The sequence below is a fragment of the Chlorocebus sabaeus genome, chromosome 11 (assembly GCF_047675955.1).
Source record: "Chlorocebus sabaeus isolate Y175 chromosome 11, mChlSab1.0.hap1, whole genome shotgun sequence".
Classification (NCBI taxonomy): Eukaryota; Metazoa; Chordata; class Mammalia; order Primates; family Cercopithecidae; genus Chlorocebus; species Chlorocebus sabaeus.
The window spans coordinates 42,317,839-42,336,314 of NC_132914.1; the positions used below are offsets into that span (position 1 = coordinate 42,317,839).

The following is an 18,476-nucleotide window of genomic DNA, read 5'->3' on the forward strand; positions in this document are numbered from 1 at the left end:
AGTAGAGTGTACACAACAGCAAGAGAAATAAGATTTTTTAGGTAACGGAGATAACATAAACTCCACTGTCAATTAAGACACCAAAATAAGATTTCACATGGACTTTTTAAAAAGGTAGACACTTAATCGTAACTAAAGGAAATTATGAAATAAGTTAAAAGTTAAATTCTATTTCCTGAGTAGTAAACTGTAAAAAAAAATTATAATTTTTAAGTGAGCCCTTTGTAAAACTATTTTAAGCAACTGATCAAGGGCTTAAAGAGTATTTGTGAAGTTTCACATAGACATGAAAAGACTAAAAGGAGATGTATTGTAACGCCAAAGAATTAAAATTTATTACAACAATCCTTCAACATTCACTGTGCATTAATTTTAAAATGCCAGTGCATATGAATGTATGGTAGATTAAGAAAAGAGAATTAAATGAACTTTCATGGCGCATCGAAAATTGTGTTATGATACTCTGAGTTGCATCCAAAGAATCCAACTCTGTCACTAGGGAAAAGAGAAAGCAATTTAAATCCTATGGAAGCTGCTACTTTTGATACAAAACAAAATCCATTTTTCTAGTAACACATCAACTTAAATGTCTTTTACAATTAGAAAATATAATAGAAAAGTAAATAACCCATCACAATAGCAGTACAATATATAAGGTTCTTAGGAATTAATATAACAAAATAAGTATATACACTTTATGTAGTAATTTCAAAGAAGATAATAGAAGACATTAAAAAATGCAGAGAAAAACCATATTAATGGATTAGAAGACTGAGTAATATAAAAATGTTAATACATTAACCCATAAATGTGATGCAATTTCAATACATACCAATGAAATTTTTTTCATAAAACTTAAACTGATTCTAAGTTATTCCCAAGAATGAAGTTTCAAATGCAGCAAAAATTTCTTAACAGGAAGAACAAAGAGACTTGAGCTATTAAATATCAAATCTTATAAAACTATATTAATCAGAGTATTGTGGTATCTCTGCAGAAATCAACAAATAGGTTAGTAGAACAGAAAACAAGGCCCAGAAACCGACTTCAGCATTGATGGAGATTTGAGGTGGCATTACAAATCTGTGAGAAAACAGTGAGTTTTTGAAAAAATTGCACTGGGGCCACCAGCTTCATTCTGTTGGATATTGCACTGAATATCTACATCTAAGTAGATATCTTAGATACCTATATCTAAGTCCAAAATGTCAATTTTTTCTTAGGCAGGACTAACGGGCATTAAAATAGAATATCTGTTTAATATAGTAAGGCAGATTAAGATGGAAATTTAAACACAGATGTAATATTATACCCTTTCCAGACCCACAATTAAAAGATCAATAGGGAACTAATTAACAGTATTTGCATTTATGCCTACAGGTAGTATTAATTGCAATACCAAATATTGTGCTGAGACAAGCATTCTCTCACTAGAGTAACACAAACTCTCCAACACCCAAAGGAGAATGTTCAATAGCATCAAGGATAGATTTTTTTTTCTTAAATGTAATAATTGTCCAAAATTGTAGTAAATTTTATTTCATTATATATAATGGACCATGAATTTCTCATACAAGATTTCTTTTTCTTGAATTTTTGAATTAGCCTTCTCTTGTTTTATATATGGAAAACACATTATTTCTTCACTATGTCATTAACATAATCCCACCCTTTAGAGACAGAAATTATTGACTAGACTGCACATCATTTAAGAAAATTTAGTACATTAAAAAAACATAAAAACTTAGAGGCAAATTAAAAATATAGATGATAATGAATAAATATCCTTATTAAATGGAGCTCATTTATAAGAAAACATGAAAAATTGACAATCTATATACATAGGCAATTTATAAAAGAAGATATATGCATGGCCAATAAGCATATGAAAAAGTATTCAACCTCACCAACAAAGTGTTACTTCTCACCTCCTAAATGGGCAAATTTTTAAATCATTGTTGAAGAAAGTAGGTAAGTAGGCACTCTGCTGATGAGAATGCAACATATTAAAATGTATTATGAAATATGTATTTCATATACACAATATGTAGAAAATGACACATACACATACATATCTCATAAATATTCACCTATATTTGGTGTAATCGTATACATATTAAAATCTATACTTGAATCTCTACATATCTATCCAATATCATAAAATTTAGAAGTACATACACACAGTGCATATAGAAACAGCCATACTGGTTGATTATAGTCAAGGTTCATTCTACCTTGTCACTTTCCTGCTTTGGTTGTTTAGTGCCCATGGCATACTGATTACTATACATTTTGAATATCACCCATGAATACAACAGCATACTACATTTGAGTAGTAATTTTTTGCATTTGCATTTTTTAAATGCATACAGTAAAAAACCACAATATGAAAAATCATGTATGTAAGTTTATTACTGGTACAAAAATAAACAGACTAATGAAACGGAAGAGACAGCACAGAAATGATTTTAATGTAAAATATAAGATTATATTTCAAATGAGGGAGGGGGAGAGTTACATAAATGGTGTTGGAATAATTAATTATCTGTTTGAAAAAATCTTTAGAGCCTCAATCGTCTTAAGTACACTAAAATAAATTATAGATGGGTTCAAGAGTAAGACAGGGAAACGATAAAAAAATATACTTTTACAAAGCAAGGCTACCTGATCTCAGGATAGGAAAAACCATTTCAAACAAAGAAAAAAATATACAAGGAAGAAATTAAGGGAAATAATAACCAAATAATAAACACATATAAAGAAGCAACGTTTGAAATGCAAAAATCCTCTTAAAAGAAAAAAATTAAGTGCTCAGCAAAGTCAGAACCTCTAACAGCACTGCATTTAATTATAAGGAATCATTTACAAGAAAAAATAACAAAATATTCCTGTCTAAAACATTATATTTAATAGCAATTTATACATTTGATGGATTTGCTCTTTACACACACACAGACACACACACACTCGCACAAAGAATTCTGGACCAATGACTCAAAAATATCTCCGTTCATTAACAACATCTCTATGAAACATGATAATAGTAAATCATCGAGATATGATAAGCTTCTGTCTTAAAGAAAATCAGGAAGAGCTATAGACTCCTAAAATTTAGATGTCAACATTTTCAAAAATGGCAAAAGGGAAAATAATAAAGTCACAACTTCTTAGCAAAGCCAAAACAAGAAAGAACTAAAATTATAATCTCAAAGTTTTATTCCCAAGTGAAGAAAAAGTTAGAAAAGTTTTTAATCATTAGAAATAGTTTTTAATGCTGAAAAGAAAAAAATAACCTTAAAAAAGTAGCAGACTGATCATTAAAAGTTACATGGGCCAATTATTTCTAATGAACAATTCACCTTTCCTGCCATTTATAAAGAAATTATATGGCAACACAGAAATGGGAAGTATGAAAAACTGCAAGCAAGAGCACGAGGTTGGTTTCCAAAACACACTATGCCTGCTCCTTAATGACAGTTGCTTACACAACAACCAAAATTCCAGTACTCTGTCCGTAGGGAGTGAAGAGAGTAGATGTGAAGGAGCTACAAGATGGATGACACAGACGGGTCTTGCAATGGCCTAAGATATTTAGGGTCTGATAACCAGATAGAGTCAGAATAGGATGGTTGCCTGGAAATATCCTTGGTCCTCTGCATCCCCATCTAGGAGGAAAATACCCAAAATGTGTAATGAAAGTGAATATGGGCTGGTTAGTCTATGGGCTGCGGCAGCAGCAGTCAACTGATTCATTCTTTGACCCTGCAGAAAGAGTGGACTGCTTACGAGAAGGGAAAAAAAAAATGCCTCGCTTCTTTAGCGCAAAACAGGGGATTTGTGCTCTATGGGATAACCTTTGTGTGTTAAAATGTGTATTTCTGTCCATCACATCACCTATATAAGAATTATGATGAGAAATTCCATTTGCTTGCTTTAATTTACTTTCTTTGATGAGCACTTGACCATGCCTACTTGGTAGTGATATATGTATGCTTGGCCACATTAGAATATATATTGCAACTTTCCTAATAATAAGGGAGGTATTAAAGTACACAACAGAGATGCAATTTTGTGAGAGATAAACAATGATATAGAAACACTTCAAGAAAATAAAACCTAAGTAAAGTTTTTTAATGATGTAGAAATTGGAGTTTGAAATTTTAATTTATAAATCCTATTATCTTTAAAGTTATTTATTAAATAAAGTGCAAGCAGCAAGTAACAAGTTTAGTAGCTTTTATGTCAGTCTATTAATTTCATCCATAATAAACAAAGTCATTTTTTAGTTCAGAACCATTAAACCAAGCAAATATTGCCAGCAAGTTTAATTTTTACTTACTAATGTCAAGAAAGAGAAATGGCTTAATACATGACAAGCACTCACAAACATGAAGACACAATTTCAGCCTCATACATAAATACATTTTTACTCACCCAGAGGGTATAATTAATATTAAGAGGGTAGAAAAATCACATTTATTTCACCTGAAGTTTATTAATACAGAAGATGATGATAAACTACGGGACAGTTTTGTATTTATTTGCAAAGCTATTGCCACAACTGATCTCCATGTATGCTATCCGCAAAGCATTCAAAGTCAGAAGCATAAATAATGCTTGGATATCAGCAAAATTCCTAATAAACACCTTGGAACCAATTTATATATCTAAAGTCCAAGATTGTTTTAAATAAAGAAGAAATATTATAAGCCACAGAACAGAATCTAGGCAACCACACCAAATTACACTAATCATAACAAAAGGATTTTATTTATCCTGAAGAAACTGCAGTTTTATAAGAAGGAAACAGTTTCTTCGGGATTTTCAATTAATTTCTTTTATTTTTACTGATAAGTATACTTTTGCTTTTCAACAATCTTTTATATTTTTCATATTTCTCTTCCATGTTTCTTGTATAAATGGATAAGTGATTCAGTATTTTAAAAATATTTCTCTGTTCTCTACCTTTCAAAACACAATAGTCAGAAAACTATAATAAAGAGAGAACTCCTTTGATCAGCCTGAACGTCTCAATTATTTCCAACAAGTGTCATGTATTATTGTCTGGTTTTTTTTAGGTTATGCTGCTGATGGTGAACATACTGAAATGACTGAAGAGCCAAAAATCTTTTTACCCTGTGCTCACATGAAGTTTGTGGCTTAATTTTTAATATCAGCCTCTACTTAAGGAACACCATTTGAAACCAGCATCTCGGGTTGGGAGGCCAAATGAGGCTTTGCTCATGGCACACCAGGACACTGCTGATGGGCTTCCCGGGAGTTTCATAATTATGCCACTTGGTTTGAAGCTATGTTTCAGTGCCAAGATTTGACTGAAGCCCTCTTCTTAATTCTGCAACAGTGTGATCATCTGCCTTTCCTACTTTCATCTTGCTTTTAGTTCACTTCAGATACCCTAGAACCCACAGCATGCCCATTAGTCCATATGTTCAAACCAACAAAATTGTGTGATTAGATATCCAGCACTAACACCGTGGCTGAGATGTTGCCATATAGCTTATTACAGTTGTCGTTATTGCCTAAGAACCTAACTTATAGCTGTTTCAAGGCAGTGGCTGCCAGTTAGTGAATTTCTTGTGCTGGAGTTAATGACATTTCAGGATGGATTAGGCACCCTGCATCAATATAGCAATTTGAACATTCCCCAAATCCTACCACCCTAGCTTGATGAAAACTTTGTGATACCATTTATGATTCCTGATGTACTCATAATAACCTTTCTCTTCACCTTTTACTCATTTCTTCATCTACCAAATATTTATTTAGCATCTAACTGTGTATGGCAGCGTGACAGATGTAATGGAGTTTGCAAGTTTAATGCGCAATCCTTGACAGCAGAAAACCTTAACATCTAATCAAAAATTGTTGTCAACTATGTAAATATTTTGCACAAACACACAAATTCACCTGAGAAAAGGATGCAAAAGCTGCATCCCACAGCATTAATAGGGTTATCGCTAATGTCAGAATTACAGGCAGTGGTAAATGTTTAATAATTGGCTCTCTGTTCTCTAGAGACACAATTCTAAGCTATTGGTTCATCTGCCCATTTGTATCAGAAAGAGAGTATTTAAAAAGTATACAAAAATAAAGGTTCATTGAAAAAGTATATTTTTAAAAGCCCTGTTTTGTAGCATCTGCTGATTTCCATGGAATAATTACTCATACCATGGCCTATTTCAAGCTACTAATGTCAACCGGTTCACAAAATTTCAGTCCCTAAAGCCAGTAAGCAAGCCAGCTCCAGCAAACCACTGACTGGATGAGCTTCATTTTCTTCTTTATATATACATATATTTTTGGTTTTCGAAATGCCTTAATGATAATAGTGGCTGCCCTCAAGGATAGAAACTGGATGGCAGAGAACAGGAATGAAGTGCCTTTTACATTTTGAACCTTGGGATGTATTACCAATTAAAAAAAAAAAAGGCTACAATTTAGATTTTTAAAAGTTAGATTATGTATTTGTTACAACTGTAATCAAAAGCAGTAAATGATATTTTAATGTCTCATGCAATTAACACACATGTATACACACAAAATATTTAAATAACAATGAAAGACATGCAGCCATAAAAAAGAATGAGTTCATGTCCTTTGTAGGAACATGGATGAAGCTGGAAGCCACCATTCTCAGCAAACTAACACAGAAAAAAAAAAAAATCAAACACCTCATGTTCTCACTCATAAGTGAAAGTTGAACAACGAGAACACATGAACACCGGGAGGGGAACATCACACAATGGACCTCGCAAGGGGTCAGGGGGAAGGGGAGGGAGAGCATTAGGACAAATACCTAATGCTTGCAGGGCTTAAAACCTAAATGATGGGTTGACAGGTGCAGCAAACCACCATGGCACATGTATACCTATGTAAAAAACCTACACGTTCTGCACATGCATCCCAGAATGAAAAGTAAAAAAAAAAAAAAAAGAAAAAGAAAGAAAAGAAAGACGTTATATGTTAGAATACCAAAAAACTGGTACAAGTTTTTAAAATACATTGGAAACTGATACAGGAAGAAATTAATGTAAACTGGGAAGATAAGTGAAAGCTTCCTGGAGATATGAGCGGAGTTCTGAAGTACGAGCAGGATTTGAACAAGCAGAGAAAAAGAAAAAGGGTGACACATAGATGCTGAGCAGACTGGTCACTGTGTCTGGCTAGTATTTATACTCCTATCGCTTTACTCCATCACCACCAGTGCTGGAGCTACCATTCCCACAGTCTCCATCACTTCCTACCTTCTCCCTCTTTAATTAGGCTTCAGAGCAGGCTTCCCAATAAGATAGGCATTCACTGCAAATAGCCCAAATGGAGATAAGACTGGAGTCAGGAACTGACATAAGGAAGAGACAGCCAGTCTCACATCACCTCTAATAATAATACTAATGTTCATTTCATGTTTATTCTCTAGCAGAGACTTTGTGGTCTAACTCACAGAGTCTAAATTCATAGAGGGATACCTCAAGCTCTTGCTCTTACTTAAGCTCTTGCTCTTGTGCTTTCTCCCAGGCAGGCAAGAACATGTGCTCAGAGGAAGCATCACAATGCCACTGCCACCCCATCTTGCCCCCCAAAAAAACTAGAAAAATGAGCATCCTTCAGCAGGGCATGCAGAAGAGTTCTTACTATGGTGAACTAGAATGCACCCATTGAAGAACCAGACCTGCATCTAATCACTGTCAGTTGTGAGTGACAGAGTTACATTGAGAAAAGCAATTTACATGCAATGTGGCCTGAAGGACACAGTCTGCTTACCAGGCCTCCATATAAAAGGCTCCTGCATATTCAGCAGGAAAACTTGGTTGTATATGACTGACTGTCTTGCATATTACCAAGAAAGTGTCTCCAAAGGGGACAGTGTTGCTTCAAAGACCTTCATACCTAGATTATCAACACCATTGTAGATCTGCTTTTTCTGAAGAGACCAGCTAACATAGAGTCCCCTGAACTTGTTCCCTAAGGACACTCACTACCTTGACCACAAAAGGCCATATGAGAAATATGTGTCTGGTTTCAGTGCCAAGAATGGTTGAATTATCCTGAATACTTAACTAGGGTTTTATCTTTTTGTTTGCTCTGATTTGTATATGTTTCATTTTATCTTGTCCTGTAGACATTTTTATAAGCCTCCTTAAAATTTTTGTGAAAGAAAGCAGAAAATAATGAAATAAATGTTCAGGCAATGATGAAACTAAATAGATGAGTGAGGAAAAGCAGGATGACTAAAGAAAGATAGCTTCAGAAATAAGAGCAGGAAAAATTCCAGTACAAGCCATAACAGAAGGTCTGTTGAGATGATAGAAGGCAATATCACAGTGCCTTAGTTAAAAAGACTCAATAATAGGAAGTGGGTTTGGGTTCTGGCTCTGTCAGTAACTAGCTAAATGATGCTGGAAAGAAAGGCAATAAAGAACCTAGTTTAATGATCTCCCAAAGACACGGAGAGACGGGATAGCACAGAGGTTCATCAGGTGGACTCTAAAATCACACTGAGGGAAAAGACTACTCCCATTAATTCCCATCGAACCTTTAAGAACTTATCGCTAAGGCTTGTTTTTCTTATCTTTGAAATGAAAATAAGAGTGCTGATCTTGTATGATTATGGGAGGTTTGTGAATTTTTATAACTAGTATTTTCAAGCACTCTATATGGATTTACAGAGGGGGACACTTGAGGTACAGAACAATTAAGTAATTTTTACAAGGTCCCAAAACCAATGAGTGGTAGAGCTATGATTGGAATGTATGCTGTCCATCTCCAGGTCTACACTCTTAACCACTGCTGAATACTGCTGATAAATGAACTAATCCCGTGCAATGCATGGAGCACAGTGCCTGGCACATTGTAAGCATTTAATAACTGTTAGTTTACTTAAAAGTGAAAGTGCCTTACAAATCTAAGTTATTTTCCACATCATGGAAAGATATACTATATCTCAAATATGATATTTGTTAAATAATAATATATCTAGATAATATCTACATAATTTATAATTTCATAGATACATGCCATGACATTGACAGATGATACAACCATAGAATGAATAAGTAAAACAATAAATTTCAGAAATAATATTAATTTTAAAGGTATAACTAGAAAACCTAACAGCTGAGCACAAATACTTATGTATAAGAAATATTCATCATATTATTATTTATTAAAATTTACAAAGTGAATGAGTTGAATACCCAAAAGTAAGGGTTGATTAAACAAAATATGGCATATCAATGCACACAGAAAAAAGGACTTGACTGAAATATGACAGAACTTCAACATTCATCTTTTGGTAATATGATTGTATCAATTTTCCTATTTCTTTCTAACTGTCAGTTTTCCAAATGTTTTCTACAGTGAAAACATATTTCTATAATAATCTGAAAAAATAAATACTATTTTCAATTGAAATAAATCCATTTAAAGCCCTGCCTATAACTTTAATAAATCTACCTCACAGAAAGAGTAAGAAAGGATTTGCCTGACAGCAAACCACCTGATGAAGGTCAGGTATTTCAGTTGCCCATATCTTTAAAATGTTTAAGGTGCTTTAAAAAAATCAAACTATTTTAAGAAATATTAGGTGGAAAAAGTTTGCAGATTGCAAGAAGTCTGTGCTGGTCAGAGTGTGTACAGTTAAGGTGTTCGACCCTGGGAACCAATACAAACAGGACTCATAGTTGAGGGAAACAGACCCATTGAGATGCTGCCCAACAAGCCTCAGGAGGAGCAGATGGAGGCCCCAGCACCAGTTAGCCCAGAGACAGGAGCAGTAAGAAAGCAGGTAGCAGTGGCCACCATCTATGTAAGGGATGTCATCCGGAAGAAGGCGGGGTGAGTTCTATGTCTCTACAAATAGGGGAGTGGGAGAAAGTCACAGGGAAGAAAAATCTAATGTGCAAAATTAAGGGGAGATTTTCCTAGCATGTAGAGGTAATCAGAAATACAACAGGTTGTTCTGCAAATGAACAATCTTCCTTTATTACATGTGACTCTTGTTGCCTGAAAGCTCAATGGACACAGGCAGAGACACACGGCTATAAACAAGGAGCTCACTGGATCTCAACCACAGGAAGACAAGGCCTGTCCGTACAGCCAAAAACAGACGGAAGGGAATAGCCCCAGTGAACCCTTCAAGATGGGATTGCTCCCTTTCTTGCTCTTCCCTGAAAGTAGTAAGCCAGTTACCAGGTGAGTGTTAGGATGGCACGCCCCCCTCAAAAACAGGCCAGAACCTGGGAGGAAAGAAACCCAAGTGAAGGGCCTGGGAAATTATCCTTTGGAGCTAAAGATATAATTAAATGGGCCTTCAAGCCGCAAGAGCAAGTTGGATAGTATGTCCCTAGGAACTTTCCTCACTAAGTCAGTCTTGCTATATTTTGTTCTCCACATAGATTTTCTTATGTTTGCTCTTTAGTATTTAGTAAAGATGTGCAAAGTCCCAGACTGCCTCATCTGTGATAAGAGAAACCAAATAAAGAGATTTATACCCATGCTTGGACAGGATCATTAACGTTTTTACATAAAGAACTTTGTATGTATAAACTCTTTAATCTTCACAACAACTTATGAAGCAGGTACTATTATCCTCAATTTACAGATGAGGAAATTGAGATACAGATCTTATGTGACTTCCCCAATGTCCACAGATAGTAAGTGGTGGACTTCTATTCCCAGAACTGTGGTTATTCTTTCCAGAAGGAATCATCTTAAACTATTTGGTATTATTTCATAGCAATTTATGTATATGTCACGTATCATGAATGACTTTCGTCTTCTTCCTCCCTTCCCCACATCCAGAGCTCCTAATCATGTCTCACATACAAGAAAAGCTGGAAGATAGTAGACAGCATTTTTATACAGTGCATGTCCAAGAATACAGCTGTAACTGCTGCAAATTATGAGGTAAAAGAGGAAGTTATCTGTCAGTGATTAAAATTATACGACTATTAAACTCTAAACCCAGGCAATTTTGCAAAGAAATAGAATATAATATTTTTGTGGATAACTATTCACACATTAAGAAGTATGTTTGGCTTTAAAATTGAGAAAGATACGTCTTGAGGAATTCAGTAATTAATAAATTTGTTTTAGGAATAGCAACTTCTCACTAACCTGAAAAGCAGCAACTCCTGCTTTTAGGCAATTACTTTCAATTACCTGTGCTTGTGATTTTTGTATAATGTAACAAAACCATTCTACCTTAAATCAATCTTTTTGTTGTTGTTGAGAAGGAGTCTCGCTCTGTTACCCAGGCTGGAGTGCTATGGCATGATCTTGGCTCACTGCAACCTCCACCTCCTGGGTTCAATCAATTATCTTGCCTCAGCCACCCAAGTTGCTGGGACTACAGGTGTGTGCTACCACGCCCAGCTAATTTTTGTATTTTTTAGTAGAGAACAGGGTTTCGCCATATTGGTCAGGCTGGTCTTGAACTCCTGACCTCGTGATTTGTCCACCTCAGCCTTCCAAATCATAAGGAGATATACCAGAGAAGAAAGCTTTTGTTTACTTCTCTTTAATATGTTCATTTAACCGCATACAATGAAAACACAGGAAACTACAGCAGCCACATTTACCTGTGATCCAAGTGGTGAACTGAGAGAATAACTCCTGAATTTAAGTGGGTCTGTTTTAGGGTCACCAAAATAGTAAATTCATGTTTATTTCTCAGCTTCTGAAAAAACCGTTCAGCTGTAGCAGTGGATGCTTTTATGCTTCTGGGAGTATCTAAAAAAGAAACAAAACATATACTAAGAATAGACTAGAATTTGATTTTATGAAGTATCTTTTACATGTAACATCTTTCAAAAAACTTTATCAAGTTTATCAGTAGCAGCTGATAAATACCGAGTTTCAGACTCTTGGTAAATTCTTTTTCAACAAGACTTTATGCTACATATAATAACATAGGACAATAAAATCACACATGAATTATTGAACTTGTGTTTCAGGAATCTGTTTTCAAAAATGTCACCTTTGAAGCAAAGAATCAAAAAACCTTATTTGAGGATGTACACTCCCAAGTTTTCTCTTTACACAATTCCTATATTCTAGATACCACAGCAACATCGGTGTCAACAATGAACAAAAAGATGTGCTTCCTAGAATAGGACCTAAACGACCACACTAGAACTAGTTAGCTTCTAATCATGACACCTCATGACAGAAAACTGGATTTAAATCTATGTGCCACCCTCCACATTGGTTTCTTCAGCCAGAAGGTTTGCTATAAATGGATTTTTAAAAGATCATTGAAATTAGTCACTCTCAGCCTTCTGTGCAGTGGAAGAGGCATTAAGATCAAATTATCTCACCATAGATATTGAAAACAAGAATACATAGAACTTAATTCCCATTTCTTCCCCAGGCTTAGAGAAAGCTTAGCCAAGGAAAGTTTACTTAAGAGAGGAGAAACTTTTATCCTGAACTTCTGCATATTTTAGCCTTGTATTTCAACCTCCGGACCCAGATTATATGGGGAAACAGATAAGGATAAAAATGCACTTAGTAAAAACCTATCATTCAAACAATCTGCTAGCTGAGCATAGGCTCTCCTATTCATAGTGTATGCAAAGAAGATTGACGAGAGGTAGACATGCAGTTTGTATTGTGATTACTCTCCTCTTTCCTATGCTTCAGTCTAGATAAGTAGTTTTCAAAGGAAGAACTGGTATTTAGAGAGGACAATCCTTCTTTGTGCAGGATTGTCCTATGCACTGTAAAACATTTAGCACCTTTGGGTCCCTACCCAACAAATGTCAGTGGCACCCAATCCCTAAACTTTGCAACAACTCAAAGTACTCCCACACACTTTCAAACATTCCCAGGGAAGCAATGCAGCAGAAACTTGGGAATCACAACCTTGATGAAACAGAGATTATAAAATTAATCCAAAATTCTCCGCCTTTCTAGGCCCACAATTTTACGTGATGCTAATGTAATCACCTGGTCTAAGTCCATTACCGAGAATATACAGCCAAGGAAAACACGCAGACCTTGAGACACTCATATAATAGAAGGGACACCTAATATGATACAAGGAAAGAAATGCTCTCAGAGAGGAAGGTACAAAGTGTTAATGGGTCAGGGGGGAAAGTAGCCAGCAGAATCTGAAGGGAAGGCTCAAAAAGTAGATGCCATTTGATCAGGAGTTTACCAGGTAGAGAAAAGAGGAAAAAGCATACCAGACATAGGAAAAGCTTGTGAAAAAGCAGAGATATGAAAGGGCATCACATGGTGCAATGAATGAACAGCAGACATTGCTGGATGGGGCTGGGAAACTGGATGAGGCAGGACCTCACAGGCCAACTTAATGGGACACCTGCTGTTTCCATCACCATTATCAATTTACTCTACTGGTTTAAAACAAAACAAAACAAACAAACAAACAAAAAAACCTCCCTATTTACCACTGAGAAATGATACCTCCCCACTCTCAACCCTTGACTTCCTCTCTGCTACAATTGGTCATGTGACACAGACCTGACCAATCAGGGCATCACCTATCCCTGCACATAGTAATCGGTTCAGGAACAGGTACCTAATCCAAGGTAATGAAGTCAGACTTGGGATAGTTGTTCAAAGTTTTAGAAAAAAGAAACTATCTTGTTGCAAAAAAGAAACTTCAACATTCCCAATCAACTTTCATAACTCAAAAGCATAACAGTAATCTGAAACGTTTGCCATAATCAATGCAATAGTTTCTCCCCAGGCTCTATTACGGATAAGACAGGCTGTGGAGGAGATTCCACAACATTGCTCTTAGCTCCAAAATTTTTTGTTTACTCAAGGAAGCATGCAAAATCTAATTGAGAATGATTTCATCTAGTGTTAACTTTTAATTCATTCTAATTTATACAGAAGTGAATCATTCACAAACGACATTACTTCATTTTAATTTAATAGCTAAAAGCAAACTGAAATTAAATTATAAATATTTATTATGCTTCTCCTCTTTTCAGGCAGGTAGAACTTCAGCAGCATCCTTTGTCTTGCTGAACAGGATGATAGATGGGGATGCAAATGAGAAAAATGGAGAAAGGATTACAGTGAATACAGAAATGATGCTCAGACCCGCAGAGAGGTTCAAGGATGTGGCCCAAAGAGATAGAGCTCTTCCAGTAAGAGAAAAGGAATTTGGAAATGTGTGGCAGCTGCCTTACAAGATGGAACTTTAGAGATAAGATGCTCAAAGAAGATTCTTAGGCTGTTGTGTTGTTTTGTATGCACAGAAGAACTTTATTAAATGTCTATATTATTCACTATTGCTTTTGGAGTTAGATTTGTGAACAGAGCTGAGAGGCTGTATTTTGTTCACTTACTTTTTAACTTTGTTGTGCTTTCAGATGAAATGACAAGTAAAGATTGGCCTTAAGGTAAAAGAATGAAGAACCTGGAAGAATGAATCACATTTGAATATTAGTAAAAATGTACGTCACTATGGTTGAAAACATGGTGAAGGAAACTGTAGGTGAAGGGAAAACATCAAAAAAATTGATCAATCCGCATTTTGAAAAAAAATTTCTCTAGTGGCCATGTGGAAGGGTTGCTTCAAGAAAGAAAAAAACTGGAAAGAGACCACTTGAGAAGTCTGGCAATTTGGTAATTATTAACTTATACAGGTTAGATTTCACATATTTAAATATCATATTTTGACATCCCTAAACTACCTTTCCCAAATCAAATTGATTTTCTTTGGCTTTGACTAGACTAGTAATGGTGATACTGAGCTAATAGTGTTTGCACTGCTTGTCAGGCATGTTGATGAGGGAAGGTCCAAGGGAACTCTGAGGTAGATGGATAATTTGTATTGGGGTGCTTAATGAAGTGCTTAAGGAGACCCGCACAGCAGAACCATCCTCCACCACACCAGGGTGGTAGATGGGGTGCTATGAGGCCTCCATCCAGCTTAGACTTGAAGTTCATTCACTCATGCAGGGTCACAATTCAGGACAAGACCACTTATCCTATTCAACCTCTCCTCCCAGCCCATTGTCTTCCTGTTTTGCTACCTCTATGGGGATGGGATGGCTTGCAAGAAGGAGGGACCCTCCAGCATGAACGAAGTCAGCAGAAGCCCCATTCTGCTTATGCTATAGGGATAAGAACAATAATATTCTTTTTTTTTCCATCCTGACTAACCAAGTTCAACAAGTTGTACAATTGTTTAAAACTGGGCTTCCATGAGCCTCCCACCTATAATGGAGTAAGGGGCAGTGTAGAACACCCATGGGAGAGAGAAAACCCAACTTGATTTACCATAGCCTCTGGATGGTCTCCTCACCTGGTGCTCCAGCCCAGAAGCCCAGGACACAGATGAAGATTTTTAAGATTTCCTGAATGTGACAGAGAGAGTACATAGAGGAAGTGTAAGTCATGATTGTATCATAATTTTCGGTTCTCTGTCCACAGAACACCTTCTGCTTCCAACACTTAGCTCACCCTAAAATACTTAAATGTATTGTTCCCCTTAAAAACATGTTTTCAAGAATTCATTATGTCCAAGTCCAGGAAGGACTTGATGAGGGCCTAAACTCTGTAAGTGGCATCAGAGTAAACAGGAGGGGTAGGATTCAGGATATATGTAGAAAGTAGAATCTAAAGAACTTGGTCACTAATAAATCACATACAAAAGGTAAAAGAAAGGAGGAAAAGGAATCCAATTGACTGCAATGTTTCCAGCTGCAGAGACGTAATGAAAGCAAATGCAGTAGAAGCCTGATGGTACCCAAATGGGATTTCAGTTTTAGAAATAGTGATTTTAAAATGCCATGTAACATACATGTGGACACGTCCAGTAGAATGCTAGCACTCCAGAATTTGGTATGAAAGAGGTTAAAGTTGGCAATATAGATTTAGAAGTCACCAGATTGTGTTACCTAAAATCATAGGCGTGCCTGAGTAAATCACAGGAGTCACAGGAATGAGAGGAGGATGAAAGGATGGACCACAGAAACACTAAGTCAGTAGCACAGCAGGGGCAGCATATATAAGCTTAATAAATACAAACACACACACACACACACACATTCTATAATGCTGCACATATACTATACAACTTTTATCCTGCAAAATTGTATAATAATATATTTTTTCCTTTTGAACTCATGTTCCATTTTGTTCTCACAAAGCCCTGGAGACTTGACAGCAGCAACAATTACTACTTCCTTTTTTAAAATGAGCAAAAAAAGCCATGGAACATTTCCATGTTCACCCCAAAACACCAGCAGTTAGAGGTATAATGGGGATGACAATTTTTGGGCCAGTATTCTTTCCACTAAATTGTACTGTTCCTGAACATGGCATCCTTTATCCATACCTAATTGCCAGTCACAAACAAATGCAAATAAAAGTGCACCAACACAGAAAATAATTCAGAAAAAAGTAATTATATAAGATAACGTTTTTAGTTCTTTAAGTAACTAGCTGAGTAGTGATTTTAAGAAAGGTCATTTTACTCATTTGCATTTCTATTTCCGAATTTGTAAAATTGGCATTCCTGCCTTATATTTTCATCTCAAGGATTACATAATGTTCAGAGAGACTCTAAGTTCCCATGATTAATAAGATAAGACCCAATTCTGGCACTGATCATTAAATCAAGTCAAGGAAACCACCATCCAGGAATTAATTTTACTTTATTTCTATTATCATTAAAGTTTTCAGAATTTTTTTTTTTTTTTTTTTTTTTTTGAGACAGAGTCTTACTCTGTTGCCCAGGCTGGAGTGCAGTGATGTGATCTCGGCTCACTGCAACCTCCGCCTCCCAGGTTCAACTGATTCTTGTGCTTCAATCTCCCAAGTAGCTGGAACTACAAGTGTGCGCCACCACGCCCGGCTGATTTTTATTTATTTGTTTATTTATTTATTTTGGTATTTTTTTTAGTAGAGACAACGGTCCACCATGTTGGCCAGGCTGGTCTTGAACTTCTGGCCTCAAGTGATCTGTCCACCTCAGCCTCCCAAATTTCTGGGATTACAGGCATAAGCCACCGCATCTGGCTAAAATTTTAATTTAGATATGCATTAAGCAATCTTTCAACAAGGAATCCTGCTAGGAATCAAATATAGAAAAATAAAGTGCAGTGGTTACAGGAACAAACTTTGAAGCCAGAAGAATGAAGTTCCAATTCCAACCATGGAGATTATTAGCTGTTCATAGCATGTAGTAAAGACCATGGGTTTACTGTGAGAAGTATAATAGTTATTATTATTACTCTTACAAGCAATGGGGCTGTGGAATCCATGAAAACCAACAACTGCCATAACACCCTTGTGATTTTCTGAGCTTACTTTCATTCTAAGTATCCCAAACTCAGCCACAAAATACTAGTTTCCAAGTTTGAAAATTGATATACAAGTTTTGACCATCAAATTATTCTTAGCATACCATCCTGCCTACCACTCTCTGTTTCCAGAAAATTATGAAATATCATTCTTTTATGGACAAAAATCAATGTAAAGTGAAATTCTTTCTGAAGCAGAGACAAAGATCATTTGATTTGCTGCTTAGAGAAAAAGAGGCTGAGAAACAGGCCTTGAAATGCTACTAGTAAGCTCTATAGAAAAACTTATCAACATGACCATGCTGCATTGGAGCTTTTTAACTGGAGAACTGCTTGAGTTTAAACCTAAAATGTATTTCAATGTTTTCCATTTTTATTGTGCATAGAGCCTAAAAATCCCATTAAGAAAACAACCTGTAGCCATTTAAAGCAATTATTAATAAATAATGAAGTAGCTCAGAAGCAATTACATCAAAATATTCATTTTTAGTCATGGGACTATCAGAATGGAGTGATGAGTTCATATGTGGCTACAGTAAAAATTTCTAGGGATTTAGACAATGTGCTAAGTATTCACTATATACATACATAGTTAACGAAGAAAGGCGGGGGGAGGAGGAGACAGAGAGAGAGAGAGAGAGAATCTGACTTATTTCTAAAATAGACTGTACTTAATGAAATTATGCATATGGTAGCAAACATGGGTGTTTACTGAAAAATAGGGTCAAATTGGAATTCCTTTCTTCTTTATTTGGTGGCCAAATTTCTCTTCTTAATGGGATTTGATTAACAAATTAGAATTGTATATATTTAATGTGTACGATGTGATGTTTTGACATCTATATCTATTGTGAAATGATTACTGCCATCAAGGTTCCTAACAGATCCATCACCTCACATAGTTGGCATTTTTTAAATGTATGGTGAGAACATTTGAATTTCAACTATACAATACAGTGTTAATAACTATAGTCACCACACACTATACGTAGATTTCCAGAACTTATCATCTGCATAAATGAAACTTCATACTCTTTCACTAATATCTCCCATTTTCCCCATCTCCTAACCCCCATAAATCACCATTTTACTCTCTGCTTCTATGAATTCAATGTTTTTAGATTCCATGTACAATGAGATCATGCAGTATTCATCTCTCTGTGCCTG

General features: G+C 35.7%; 1 protein-coding gene across 1 annotated transcript in view; it reads right to left on the reverse strand.

Moving 5' to 3' along the window:
• Positions 1-18,476, reverse strand: part of NELL2 (neural EGFL like 2) — a 351,416-nt gene that overhangs the window by 278,860 nt on the left and 54,080 nt on the right. The window contains exon 4 of the mRNA XM_073020642.1: positions 11,601-11,751. Within this exon, the coding sequence (XP_072876743.1) occupies positions 11,601-11,751 (151 nt within the window). The remainder of the gene's footprint in view (positions 1-11,600; positions 11,752-18,476) is intronic.